The sequence below is a fragment of the Coffea arabica genome, chromosome 10c (assembly GCF_036785885.1).
Source record: "Coffea arabica cultivar ET-39 chromosome 10c, Coffea Arabica ET-39 HiFi, whole genome shotgun sequence".
Classification (NCBI taxonomy): Eukaryota; Viridiplantae; Streptophyta; class Magnoliopsida; order Gentianales; family Rubiaceae; genus Coffea; species Coffea arabica.
The window spans coordinates 7,884,072-7,899,625 of record NC_092329.1 but is presented as its reverse complement, the minus strand read 5'-3'; the positions used below and the strand labels follow the sequence as shown (position 1 = coordinate 7,899,625).

At 35.9% G+C, this 15,554-nt stretch overlaps 1 protein-coding gene across 1 annotated transcript; it reads left to right on the top strand.

The window, feature by feature from the left end:
• Positions 1-10,104: 10,104 nt before the first annotated feature.
• On the top strand, positions 10,105-12,406 carry LOC113714480 (ethylene-responsive transcription factor RAP2-4-like). Its single transcript, XM_027238331.2, has one exon. The coding sequence runs from the start codon at positions 10,781-10,783 to the stop codon at positions 11,891-11,893; it is 1,113 nt and encodes a 370-aa protein (XP_027094132.1). The 5' UTR covers positions 10,105-10,780; the 3' UTR covers positions 11,894-12,406.
• The last annotated feature ends 3,148 nt before the right edge of the window (positions 12,407-15,554 follow it).

Sequence of the window (15,554 nt, the reverse complement as noted above, 5' to 3'; positions counted from 1 at the left end):
TTAGGATAAACTAATCAAATTCTTTTTTTTTTTAAGATTTTGGGAAAGATTTGTTTTAGAAGCTTTTTTTTTTTTTTTGTCCTTTTATTGCTCTGTTGGTGTTGAAAATTTGAGAGAGAGAGAAAAAAAAAGAAGCCCATACTTAGATGTAGTTATAGAAGATATTGAGCTTTTGATTAGATTTTTTTCGGTGTTAATCATCCACCTATAATACAGAAGAATGCAATTGTTTTAGTCATGGTTTGACAAAATTCACCGTTAAACTTAGTCATGATATTAGGTTAAACGATCATTTCTCCATACCACTTATTAATTATGCATTGACTCTCTGGTAGTTGACAATTATCTCTAATTATTTCTGTAATTATTATCTAACTATTATATAAAGGATGACATTTGACCCCCCCCCCCCCCCCCCCCGCCAAAAAAAAATATTGTTTTCTATCAACAAAAATATGGAACTTTAATGGTGGGAAATGTCCATGATAGCGGACTAGAGGAGTTAAGCAAGGGGACTTGGCCCCTTCCTCGACCCCAGAAAAATCTCCAAAACTCGAAAAGCTTTAGAGTAAAATTGATAAACGTGGATGGCCTGTTGGGCATCTCTCATGTGATAATGTCGTTCAAATCCGAAAGCAGAGTGCCCACTAAATCAAATTGCAATATCCATGAGGATTGAGGACTCTATGAAAATGACAAGAACAGACTACTCAGAAATTTCTGGGCTTTTTGCTAGAGATGAGTATGCATTAATGCCAGCAAGCAATCTTTGCTTGATTTTGAGTATGGATGACAGATTTCTGTCAAGGATAGTTACGTGTTCCAACTTACATTTTTTTTGTTAACTCTTTTCTTTGAATTCTTGGAATTATGGGGAAAAATTGAGTACGAAAAATCAGTTAGCTTTTCTGATTTTCGGCCACTAATTCACCATTTTAAAAGTGTATTGCTTTTTGCATTGTGGGGTTTTTTTTTTTTGGCTTCCAGCCCTTATTTTTTGTCCGCTTTTTCTTTTTCTTGTCTTATTTTTTAGAAAAGAAAACTTCATTAATGCAAAGACAAATTTGCATTAAGAGCAGATTTTACAAAAGATGGAGGGATTTTCTCCAAATAAAATTATTGTTAATACAACTAGTGTTTTTAACCAAACTATTTGTGTTAAATCCGTGACATATGTATAAAAATTGAATTTTAAATTTAAATTTTGTATAGTTGTCATTCATCAAACGCTAATACTGTAAGTATAGAAAAGATTAATGTTAAAGTTAAACACACTTCTCCTCCACGTAAAACACAATACCTAATGGATTTTGTTTTCTTTCTCTTTTTATCCTTTTTGGTGGTAAACTATTACATATTTTTCTCCTTTTTTCATTTTCTCCACAATGTCTCTCTGTTACATAACAATATACATATATATAGCCATACATATATATATATATCCAATGTATGGGCAGTTTGGTATGTTGTTTGATTTATTTTCATGAGGTTGTGTAACCTTTGATACAGACCACATGTATCAAAATGTGGAGCAAAGGATCTTACCATATCGAAAATACCCATTTCTGCATAACAAGTGCTCCATTTAGCAATCCTAGCTGCGGTACTGATTGATTGATCCTACCACATTACATATGCACATGCTTCTCAAGTTATTCTCAGTTAGAGAATTAACCTACACCAGTAATTACCTCGGAATTTTCGTCCAGCAATCACAAATATTAAAATTGGAATAGGATTTGGAATTATTCGTGCTACATACCTCGAAGGCCTCTTTAAATAAGAGGAGCAAAACTGTGCAATGGACAAGATCAAGAAAAGAAGAATAATGAGTGGTACCTTTTTATCACAAAAATAAAAAAAAAAATCATCTTTTTTGCAGAGACAAAGCTGTGTCTCCAGTCCAGTCTTTGATGCCATGCTCACATGCTCATCACGATTATCTATTGTTTCATCGGTTTAAAAATATAGGTTCATTGAATCTTCAAAGTTCAAACGAACAAGAAGTGAAAGAGCCAATACGTACACATTTATTGCTTCCAATTAAGAAAGATGGCGTATCGTGCATTTGATTAACTTATAGTTTGGAGGGGTGGATTTTGGCTTTAAAGTTAAAGTTGACACCAATCCTCACTATTAAAATCGAGTAAATCTTAATATAAAGTATACAGTATCACGGTTGAATGCACGACGATGCATATGCAAAATTTGAATTATATATCATGTATCGAATGATGAAAGTATATACAGTGTCAATGTATAAAACATTAGTTCTTAAAACAAACAATAACCGTTACTACTTTCAAAAGAATTGACATCCCTGTGATAAATTTTTGGAAGGGATGTTCGATACTCAATTATTTGTTGGTAGCTAAGCACTTTACCTTACAAATACTAATCTTTGGTTTTACATTTAAGCAAAGGACAAACAACAATTAATTGAGGCTGAACTAAACCTTGACTAGCTGCTACAAGAAAGATGACGGAGGAGGAGGAGGAGGAGGAAGCTGTGACTTGGGCGGGTAGTTCATAATGTGGCCATCGAAATCGAATAGATCGGTCCCAATTGTTGGGATGATCATCAAACATGCTTTAATAACACTTTGTGATCTTTTCTTAACTGCAAGTCTACATCAACTTGCCCACAAATAAGGGGTTGACCGATTCAATTCATAATTGATAAACGCTTCAATTCTAAAAGATCTTATAAGCTCTTGACTTGTTGATCGAACACAACTTCCAGTTGGATTTTCACTTTCCCTGGAATTACGCCAAAGGATTCTCTAGATGCAAAACTCATTCACTACCATTTTACCATCTTCAACACGAAATTGTGACTTGAATATGACTGACTAATTCCAATACCAATAATATACGATTGCTAATGAATAGTACTAATGTACTAGTATATGGTTCTATGTGTTTCCCAACGCTTTGTCATGGAAAGACGAGAGAAAAAACAACAATGCATGATTTCAAATCCAATGGCCGTACTGGTTAAGGTTACAACTTACAACAACAAATGTCTTTTCTCAAGAAAATGGAACATACACACGGGCTCAACTTAATGTTTGTGCCTCGCACGTATAGAATATATAGGTACGTAGCTTTTATGTCCCATTCCTAGAAAGTAGAAACTGCCATTGAAGCTGGTGAATTTTTTTTTTTTTTTTATTATTATTATTTTTTTTGTCGACACAAGGATGTCCGGATCAATCCTTACAGGGCCCGACTAATCCCCTGCGGCCCGGACCCGGCGCCCCAACCCGGCCCGAACACGTTAAGTGCGCGGAGGAATCCAGCGTAGCGGAGACTCGAACTTGTGACCTCAAGGGTCACTGGTGAGAGACGCTGCCGCTGGACCATTCACGCGGGGCGAAGCTGGTGAACTCAATCAGGGAATTCTTACATAAGTTGGCTTCATAGAGCCAGAAAAAGGCAATGAAAGATGCACGATTCCATTAACACAAGCATCACACACGTTACAGCTAGCCCTCTAATTAGTAAAATAAGCAAAACCAGACACATTGGCGTCTCTTACTATAGTTTTAAATGGTAAGAAATTCACTTAAACTTCGGGTAGCATGGAATTTGTCCGTCAAAGATGAAACAGGGAAAAAGGGCAGTCGGCAGCATTCTGTTTGCTTAGAGGTGTAAATAAGTCTAATCAAGCAGAGTATCCGGGTGTTTAAATTTGTTTAATTATTTTAACGAGTTTGAAATTTTATTCAAATTTAACTTATTTATTTCTCAAATCAAAATTGAACGAGTTTTTTTTAATCAAATTTGAAAATTATTGAATATAAAACACTATTCTAACATTAACTTGACTAGTCAATAAATCAAATTTGAACGAACTCTTATCAAATCGAATTCGATTTGCGTATCGATTAATTTGATTCATCTTTCAGTACATGTTTGTCATCAAGTGATGATAGGGGTGCAAACGAGTTGAATTTAATTGAATAACTCGAGAATTTATTTGGTCAAAATTCGAGCTCGAACTTGTATTGATCGAGTTCAAACTCGAGCTCGAACTTAGTATATGAAGCACGAAAGTTTGTCGAGGTTAATAGAGATTCACGTCTATACATACATACATACATATATATATATATTAATATGAAATATCTATTTTGTCACTTATTTAAAATTATATAAATTTATATTTCTTAAATTCGATTAGGCTCGATAAGCATGAGTTCGAGTTCGAGTAATGCAAAATAAAATCTAACTCGAACTCGAGTTTGAAAGTTCGAGTTTAACTTTCAATAGTTCGACGAGTTCGAATCCAAACTTTTTAAGTCGTCTTGATTCGATTACACCCGCGGCTGATAGTAGCTGCTTAAGGAGCAAACTATATACTCCACAGAATAAGTAAACTGGCAAAGGGGAAAAGGTAAAAACGACAACTGGAATGTGCAAAGTCAGGTAAAACGAACAGTGCAGAAAGACGCTAAATGGTCATGGAATCACACGCCAAGAAAAAGATCAAAGGATACCCCAAGCGTGCATCTTAAGTAGGGCACATCATCGGACTACGGCAGTCTTGATTGGATCATTGGCCACATGGCCATCAAACCCCAATGAGATTAGTAGCTAAATTAAGGCAATCGATGAAACCGCGTTTGAAAAGAATAGAATGATATAAACGCGTTTGTGTTTACACTTTTTAGCTTTTAACTGAAGAAGCTGAAATGGACTAGGGAGCGTGCTTCGGGTCCCATATCATATGTCACCTTCCATTTCCCAGTCTGTATTGTTCATGCTGCTCAATTCAATGGCCGACTAGAAAGTTGGTGTCAAGGGAACAGTAGATTACGAGCTAGGACTAGGAGCTACGAATTTTCTTCGATCAAGATTTTGAAGAATATCTCTTTCTGAATTAGCTCTTTAATAGGCAGCAGGGGTTGTGGGCCTTGTGGCTAAATATTTTAGTTGCTCAGTGTTTGGAGGTCTTTACATTTCGGCGTCTATCTAAGGCAACATGGCTAAAGAAATGGATAGCTCTTATCCATTAAAACCTTTAGTTGACAAAGGATGATTCATCATATAGTTTCCTGGAATTACAAAATCTGACCTCCAAGGAAAAGGAATCAGGGGAAAAATTATTAAAAACTCTAGAGGGGTGATTGGATTGGCATTTTTTAAAGAAAAATTGCTACATTCCGTGAACACATTTTTCAATCACCTTTTTACCTCGCATATATCAAATTGCTACAGTAATTTTTTTTACAAAAAGTCTAGAAAAATGCAATCCAAACAAAGCCTAAATATTTCTAATGAAAATTGGGGATGGTTAATAGGAAAATAGAAAGGAATAAGGGGCAAAGGTTTTAAGGGGTTCTTGGTACTATATTTCCAAAACTTTGTCTAATCTCACTTAGGGTGGGAAAAAAAAGAAAGAAACCAATCACCCAAGTGATAACCACACTTTGTAATTTGTATGAAGATCAGATGAACTCGAAATGAAATGCATAAAATTTTGGCTAAATTCAACAGAAAACAAAAGATTCTTTTTGAGGTCAAAGAAAGAGATTGAGAGTAAAGCTTTTTTTTTTTTTAATATTATCATTCTTCTTGGTATGGATAACAATGGACTAAAACTTAGGAAATGAGCAGTTTGATTGGATGATTAGAAACAGAAGAAGGTTACTTATCATAAAAGAAATAGGAAAAAAGGCACAAAAGCAACTTGCAGAAGTGGTCCCCCCACAAAGGCATGCATGACCCGAATTCCGTTCCGGGATTTTGATTTCGTTCGATTTGATCAAATTTGGTCAACTAACTCAACCATCCTCCTTAGTCCTCAGCCCTTAGTCAGGTGACATGAACTCGAGTTTGCGGCTTCTTAAGAAACAATTAAAGACATATTCCCACAAAACAAAGTCCATTACTGCGAACGCAAGAAAAGAAAATGGTACATAACAACAGGGGCGAGCGAGAAATCAGTTCATGGTTTTTAACTTCGGTTTGACTATAATATGAGCCAACTAACAGTAATATATATGACGTAAAAATGAATGGTAATGATTTAATGTATACGAGATAAAAAAATAATGGAGAAATGTGTTCATAAAAAAGTTTAAAAAATTTTTACAAAAAATTGCAATTCAAACAAGGCTTTGCCACCGTACCAAAAGAAGATTGTTGAACTGAAACTTGAAAGATTGGAACCGGAAAGAGTTAGAAATACTTGATCAAGAAGACAAAGTAGTAGAGAAACATGCCTAAAAGAAAAAATGTAGTAGAGAAATAAATGTATGATTATACCAACAGTTATTAGTTCAGTGAATAAATAAGGACCGATCATTTGATGACAAAAAAAAAAGGAAAAAATATTGTGTTGGAATAAAAAAAAAAAGTATTGTCGATGTAAAAGCTACAATAGTGAGTAAAATTAAAATAATTAAAAGAAGCATTAGTAGGTAAATTGTAAATTCTATAAATAGCTCTATAAATGACATTAATATTGTGTTCGAATCACATTATCGATGTAAAATCTATGACAATGAGTAAAATAAAAATAATTAAACAAAAAGCATCAATAGGTAAATTGCAAATTCTATAAATAACATATGATAGCAGTAAAATAAAAATAAAAAAGTGTGTAAATTGTAAATAAAAAACTAAAAAAAGCTACGATAGCAAGTGAAATAAAAAAAGTAATCGGTAAATTGTAAATTTTATAAATACCGACTTATAGTCCCATAAAATGACTTATGGTCCATATTTTGGTTCGTGATGTTGATCGGAGTTGAAATCACTTAAACTTTATCTTATTAAAAAATATAATAAATCTATTATTACAAATAATGATTGTCACAAACCTTTGCCAATGGTAGAGATAAATCTTTCACTAAGACAAAAAGTAAATGTTTGGTATATGAAGGCTTCTAATGCTGTCAATTGGCAACTGTTATTAAGGGAAAGCTGAAGTGTGTTTTGAGAAAAATAAAGTTAAACATCAAAAAGTATTAAAACATAAGAGTCAAGAAAGGGGCATTTCCAGTCCTACTCCTACAGGGCTGCTTGAAAACAATTGACAGTCAATTGTGTATGGAGGAAATCTGCTAGTATTATTTACTTGATAAAATACGACCAGTAGTAATAAATGACGCATCTTACTTGTACTACCCAAAAAACACTAAACAAAGGAATAAAAAAGATGGAAGATGTCAGATCCAATTTAGTAGTAATTAAATTCTGAGCAGCAACTGGCGCCGCAAAATAGAATAGATTGCCACACGGGCAGCAGCCCACGTGCCAAAGCAGCAAGCGGTGCGCGCCCTTCGAGTTCTAAGTCTCCGCCGTAACCTCCGCCGAAATCTAACTGTAGTTGATGATCTCAGTTCCGGATGCTCCAGGATCTCAGCTCCGACCACCAAGTCCTTGTAATTAATTTCCCCCACCAACTTGCTCTAATATACTAGTAGTAATTACGATACCTACTTGTAACATATTCTTCTTCTTCTCTAGTCTTAAAGAGTATCGATTCACAAGCACATGGTGCTACAGCAGTCATTAAGCCATAAAGTTTTAAAAATCCCTCTCTCAATTGCTAAACAAAGGAAAATTTTCAAGCATTCAATCTAATTCATAATTGGATGAGTATTTTCCAAGTGGAAACAAAGTTGAATAGGTATAGACATCAAAATATTTTTAAAAAAATGATGTGATTATGAATTTGCAAGGTTTAAAGTATATGACAAAAAAAAGTATACTACAAATTTTAAACCGTATATGGTAAAATACCATCGGTAATGGAATTTTTTGGCTTTTCATACGAATTCAATGAACACTCTTTTTTTTTTTTTAATAAGTAGGAGGCTTTCTTTCATCTTGTCATCTAATTCAATCCTCTCCCGACTTCTAGTCTTCCCGTCTCTTCCTAAAAGATAAGAAGACAAATTCAAGAACTATTTTTTCATATTATGATGTCATAAAATAGTATAGAAATGTAAGCACGAAAATGAAGAAGGGAGAGCCGATGTGGGGGCTAAAAGGGCTTTTAAAACCTATTATTGGCATACACAGCTTTTATATACTCCCACCGTCCTTTTTTGATTTGTTCGATTTTTTTTCATACGATTTAAAATAAGTTAGTTAACTTTGTTGAAAGAATAAATATTACTCACTATCTTCCTAAAGTACCCTTAAATTAGATGGAGCATGATTAATTAGTTTACATTAAATAAGTTAGATTATAATATTCAATAATAATTTACATTAAATAAGATTATTTTAGAGATGTTACAAATTAACTTCATTCTTCAATTAGAAAGTGAACCATAATTTGGGATAGGCGAAAAATGAAAACAAACCTAACAAAATGAAAAAAAAAAAGGGGAGAATGTTAGAGAATGACTTATTATAGCTCAAATCAATATGATTAAGGATACATTACATTTTCTTGATTGGGGTAGCCAAGTTGAGTTGAACAGTGGTTGTTGCACTAACGATATCAATATGTACAGGATTCGATGTTTTAACAAAGACTAGTCCAAATTTTTGTAAGTCAAAAAAATGTTTTGAAACCATGGCAGGCAGAAGAAAACGTTCGAAAAATTCTTAAAATTGTACACGAATTTTTGAAATAACCAGTCTTTAGTGGTAGGTCATGTATGCAACCTTCTATCAAGATATGATTTTGAAACTTGCTAACATCTTATACGAAACCTTTTAAGTGAAAATTACACGTGTAAGTCCACAACTCCTGAAATGCTAAATGCAACTATCTTCGACAATCTCTGCTAACATCAAGCTTAGATGATCTCTGCAAAATAATTTTGGAATGTGGATTACTCCAAAGGCCAGATGACCCTAATAATATGATCCCTTTCCACTAACATTTGTGATTATTTTTTTCATAGTAAAAAATTTTTAAAAAATACGGAGAGGATAAAATTATTGGAGTTGATGACTTCGTCTGGAGACTTCTACACGAGTTGTCCTAATCACACATTTACCAAATTAGGGGGTAGTCTACAATTGCATTAACTCAATCATTCAAACCCCAATGTCACACTATTCTACATCCGTCCACTCCTTACCATGTCACACTGCTGAGGATATTGTTTTCTACATCAACGGATTAAAGTATCTCTATTTTTGTGGTAATCTCTGTTTAGATGGCTCAATCCAGCAGTTCAAGCTAATTATGCTCACATAATCCTTCTCAGGATAATATTAGTATATACTAGCACTACTTCACCATGCCACTAAACACTAGCCAAATGCTAAAAAACAAAAACATTTGGGCATTTTCAATTTTTCACGAACACCCCAACTGCCCTCCCAATTTTTTTTATTTTTTTTTTGACGATGGAACTCTGCCTTTTTCTTGTGTCAATCTACTCTTTCAACCACCGAGTTTTGGCTCAAAAGCTAGGAGATTACAGATTGAGAGTTCGAATCACATTTACAGTGAAAAATTTTAAAGGATGTGTTAGAACACTCATTGGTTTTAGTCAGATTTATATATATGCTAATCTCTTATACATGCTCTTTAGACTCCCCTCCCTATATAGGATAGATTAGATTACAGGATTACTATCGTCGTGGTAAAAAAAAAAATGAAAATCTACTGTCTCGTTTGTGTATTATTTTATCGTACATCGTATTGTCGATGAACATGTATCCAATGTATCTGTACATATAACTATCTCTTGTAGTACTATTTTATTGTATTTATTTTTTTTTTGAAGAACTAAATAAACAACTCGTATTAACCCGCAACGGTTGTGAAACAAGACAAAAAGGTGAAGCAATAAGAAAAATTGGAGACAGCAAAACTGCATTGAATTCCACGAAGTAGTCAGTGGGAACGCGTCTGGTCAGACAGGCGTTAAAGTGCGTCAAGGACAATAAGGTCGAAATATGACCGTCATCTGCCGGTGCTCAACTGACAGGTGTCCATTTTCAGCACAATTGCTTCAATCCCATTGGTTGGTGGATTGAAGCAGGTGTCTTCCGTCAGGAGAAACCGAGTGAAGAAGTTTACCGAAGACGAAGACCATTTCTGGTGAGGGTACATTTGGGAAATGACGGGGTCGTAACGTAAACCAGTGGGCTGGAGGGTTATATAAAGGAGGCGGATGGAGGCGATAAAGGCCACACACTTCACAAAGATCTTCATCACATTTGCACACACTCACCACGTACATTTTCACACACAGAGCACTGCACTGTGCACCCACCCACAAACAGAGAGAGAGTGTTCTTGAGCTTTGCAGCAGAGTTCCTTCTTCCTTTTCAACATCTCCCCCATTCTCTAACATCCCGCTTCTTAGATCCCTTTCTGTTAATCATCTGTCTTTCAAGTTGTTCATATTTTGAGTTTGTATTTTTTGACAAGAAAAATGTTGTACAAAAAGCAAACTTAGACTAAGGATTTCAAGATAGTCAGGTGTTTTCAGAACTGAGGTCCCTTTTTTTGTTTGGCTTCCCTCATTCATTTCTATTTCTTCCAAGTAAATTCTCCTTTTTCTTTCTTTATTTTCTGTTTTAGAGGGCTTATTTGTTGTCCCTCCTCAAGGCCTGCTTATTTGGGCCACAGGATACACTAGAGGTTGTCTATTTGTATACCTCTTCAGATCCTACCATTTCTTTAATTAATTTCCTAGAACGGTTTTTGTGTGTGTAAATCTTTTGTAGAGAAAATCACCTGTTCTTTAATTTTGATAAGAATCAGGTCGGTCTTTTCAGTTTCTTGGTCTCCTTTTTTGTTCTTCTTTCAGTTGTTCAGTTGGTAGTAGTAACGAGTATTAATTATTTTGAGATGGCAGCTGCAATGGATTTCTGGAATAGTACACCTTTAGATCTACAACTGGACCCTTTCAAGGGTGGTGAGTTGATGGAAGCACTTGAGCCTTTTATGAAATCTGGTGCTTCCTCCCCTTCTTATTCTTCTTCTTACTACAACCCTCAATCTTTCTCTACTGCCTCCCCTTCTTCTTTTCCTTCTATGGATGACCAATTCTTCTCTTTCTCTTCTTCTAGCCCTTCTACCTCCTCTTCTGCTCCCTACAACTCTCCCTCCTCCTCCTCCTTTCCAGCCCACTACCAGGCACAGTTCAATATGTACCCTGAAAGTTGTTACTCATCCCAGTCGACATATGGGCTAGTAGACCAACAGGGCTCACTTGGGCTCAATCAACTAACTCCCTCCCAGATCCATGATATCCAATCCCGATTCAGCCTCCAGAACCAAAATCAACATCATATGATCTCCGGGCCTTTCCACCAACACTGGCCCGCTACTCGTCAGAGCCAATCGCAGCAGCAGGCGCTTCCCTTCTTGGCCCCAAAGCCCGTTCCAATGAAGCATTCCGCCTCTCCTCCAAAGCCCACGAAACTCTACCGAGGAGTCAGGCAGCGCCACTGGGGCAAGTGGGTCGCTGAGATCCGTCTACCCAAGAACCGGACCCGACTCTGGCTTGGTACCTTTGACACTGCCGAGGAGGCGGCCCTGGCCTACGACAAGGCGGCGTTCAAGCTGAGAGGCGACTTCGCGCGGCTGAACTTCCCTCACCTCCGCCATAACGGGTCCCTCATCGGCGGCGACTTCGGCGAGTACAAGCCTCTGCATTCCTCCGTGGATGCCAAGCTTCAGGCAATCTGCCAGAGCCTGGCTGAAGGGAAGAGCATTGACTGCAAGAAATCGAAAGGGACAAGGCGGAAAGCGGCGGAAGAGGAGAAGGCCGCCGCCAAGACAGTTGACGCCGGATCTGAGAGCGAAACCGGGTCGGGCCATGTAACCGACGGCTCATCTCCGGTGTCGGATCTGACAGTTCCGGATTTCACGGAAGAGGAAGGCACCTGGGAAGCCTGTTCGGAGAATCTGATGTTGGAGAAGTATCCATCTTATGAGATTGATTGGGCAGCTCTTTAAGTTCAAATTGATGTTTTGTTTAGTCAAAAAAAAAAAAAAGAAAAAAAATTGGTAGCGGTATGGTGGTAGCTTGCTTAGTTTGTGAAATTGTAGATTATGGTGGTGGTTTTTGTTTGTTTTAGTAACTTGGGGGGGGGGGGGGGAGGCTCTGCAATGGAGTTTTTGGTAGTTGCAGGATTAGGCCTCGGTCGTTGTCTGTTTTGTTTTTTTTGGGGGGAGGGTGGGGTCAGTGTAGAGGGGTATGGGGGGTAATACTCCTTTTATTATTATTAGAGCAGTAAATGGGCTGGTGGTTGGCCCAATTACCATCTTGGTCAAGCTGGTTTTAGTGTTGGCTGGACCAAGTTTTGGATGGTTGTTAGTAGGAGTAGTGTACTATTTTATCTATCTTATGATGATGATGTAATGTTGATTTTAAGGTGTCCATATATTATTTTGTTATTATTAGCAGTGTAATAATGAACCACTCACTATCTTGTTTTTGGTAATATCAGTCATCATTTTCTTTTGAAATTTTGTGCATTTTATCTGAAAAATTGCGATTATTTGAGGATATAGTAATGTATTATGGGCTCCTTCCAAATCTACATATCTACTACTCTACTCAGAGAGCAAGGCATTTTATTTATTGATACATTGCTCTTTAAAGATCAACAAAACAATAATACCATTGGTAAAAGAAGAAGCTCAATTGCAAGGAGGGACTAGAATTTTTCTAGTATTATTATTCACTCGCTAGAGAAGTCTCACAAGTCACACAATGGCGGAATTTGAATTGGCCTGTAGTCTTGTTTGGACTCTGATTTTTCACCAAAGATTTTCGTCCCTCATCTTTTTATCTCACGTATTGTTCTACTAGAACTCCTAAGAGTAGTAGTAATTCAAACGTGACATTATTGAGTAAGCAGTTCCTTTCACTTGCATTGGACATCTTGGGTCGGCGGAAGAGGGGATCCCGTGGGAATTTGATTTTTGATTAAAGGTGCGCACGAACCTCCGTTTTACAATATGAAAGCAAGAAAACTCGTGCCCCAGAGGAACACCAACCAACAAAAATAATGGAATGCAAAATCAGTAGTAGTTTCAATCCCGACTTTACTGATGATCAACGTCTTCCTTGGGCCACAAAGATTACTTGAGGTTCAAGATGAAAGATTTGGAGTTTCAAAAAAGTTTTCTTGTTTCACTTTAGATTGTGATCCTTTCTAGTTTGTTGCATCTACAACTAGTAATTAAATCAATAAAATTACCATTATTTTTCTTGGTCTCAGCAACTATCTTTTTATTTTATATACATCGCATTACATACAATTTAATTGCTATTCTAATTATTTCACAAAAATTTTCAAATAATCTGCTATCCGAACGCATCTTTGTTATTCATTTTTAGAGAAATAACAATCATGCTTTGCTTGAAATCAAGATTGGGGAAATTCAAAATAAGCTAAACCCCTTTTTTTTTTTTGGGTCATTTTAATTTGGGAAATAAGGACTATATGCAACAATAACATGATTATTATTTCCAGCAATTCAATTACAAATGTGTTGCATAATTGTGTCGGTTGATGGCAATTTGCCAAGTCACGATTCATGCTAAAAGCAACAACAAATTCTGGCCGGAATTGGGGCGAAGACAATTAACAAATCGGCAAGCAATATCAATGGCAATAGCAATATCAATATCACTATCACTTGTCTCCCTCACTTTGACTTAGTTCCGTGTTGTAATTTGCCCAAATGAACGAATGAATGAATGAATGGGGGAGCGGAGCGGAGCGTCGCTGCTCTCTCTCCAATTATGTCATATGCTTCTTCTATGTCTAGTTTTGCAATTTGCAGCAGATTCAACTCTCAATTATTGAATGAGGATGCAATTTGGGTGTCATACATTGCAATTTGCAATTAATTGATTGCTGTCGTGCAAAGGGTTCATTTTAGACAAACAGATGGCAAATTAATATACTACTATATATGTTTGATTGGTTAGTTGGGTGGTAAACTGCAATCAGAAAATAGGCTGGAATTGAGAGTTCAACCACTCGGGTTGCACTTAACTGAAGTGTGCATTTATAGGAGTAGTCTTATTAAATTGATTGGAATTTTTCTTAATCTTGATCCTTTCTAAGGATGAAACAAAAAAAGAAAACTATTATTGATTTCATTTGGTTAGCATTTCTTGAAATTCTTTTTTTTTTTTCAAAAAATATTTTCTAAGTAGTAATATTTTCTTTCAATATATCATGTCATAAAAAATATTGTAGCACAAACATAATTTAGAAAATTGCAATTCAACCAAAACCATGTACTAACACATATTGTGGACTAATGGTCTCCCTCAAATTGATTGATTACCATAATAAATGCAGAAGGATCCATTCTAAGCCTTCAATTTTTTATTTTTTTTTGGAGAAAGACTTCAAACAAAAAGTCTTCTTTAAATTGGTTTGTGGATTAGAAGTTGGGAATCGGCCGCACAAATTAAAGTACAATTATTGAGGGTGAAAACAAGGAAACAACAGCGAAAGTGCTCATTGTTTCGTCACCATCTAAGTCAGCATGATGATTTCCAATCTTGACTTTGGAATTGGATATGCTTTCAGGAGGGAATGAATTCGAGGAAAAGAAAGGATATGGGGGAATCCCATCAATGAATGCTCAGCAAGCAAGATAGGATTACTTTTTATCTTTTCGCCCCTAAACTTGTTCCTTATTCTCATTCCATTTCATATATATATATATATATATCTCAACCCCTCATTCATACTTGTCTCACTTGAGTTTAATTTTACAACATGTTTAACATATTATTAGTAGAATCAACAACCATGCAAATCATTAAAAATGTCTTATTTTGTTACAGCTACGATTCTTGTTGTCTTTTTTTTTATCATTGTTAGCATTTTTGTCATTGATTTGTTTAGTTCTCCGATCCATTATTTACTAACGATTGGACTTAAATAGGATAAATTACGAGATAAGGATGTAAATTATTTCAAGAGCCATTTGAATAAAAAAGGTAATAGAGACAAAACATAAATTTTTTTTTGGGAAAAGGGCAAATTTTTTTTTGAGCTACAGTCCTATCAGATAAGGGTGATGAGTTTTAGAATTCCGTTGCAGTACATGACTTGACTGCAATGGTTATCCGGAAAAGAAGGGAATTTGATGACTGCCGACTGTGCTGCAACAACTCAATGCGCACTCCAATGAATTTCTTTCTTGTCCTTTCAAATTTAACGCTCACTATCTAGTCATTTTTCACTTGCTTCTGAGGAACTTTAACGTACACTTTTTGACGAAAAGAGAAAGAATAAAAGGATCGCATGGTTAAATGTATCTATCACTTATCAATACCCTTACTAAGGAGTGGATTGATTATTTTGCAAGGAGTTGCTTATTTGATAATATCAATATCATAAGATTAAACGTCCAATTTTCACCATTAATCACTCAATGGTACGCAGAAAACTCCAGTGTCCCTGGAAAAATTGGCTCTAGGTAACTTGAGATCCACCGGGGGGGGGGGGGGAGGGGGGGAATGTAAAACAGTAAAAGGTTCCTCCTATTAGGAACTTAGACATGATCAACTGTACAGTTTGATTTGCACGAAGACAGAAAATTCCAGGTCATTCAGTTGATCCCTGAGCTTTTATGGTGTTAT

What these genes read in the sequence shown, in the direction of transcription:
- LOC113714480 (XM_027238331.2), top strand. Translation starts at nt 10,781, where the DNA reads ATGGCAGCTGCAATGGATTTCTGGAATAGTACACCTTTAGATCTACAA.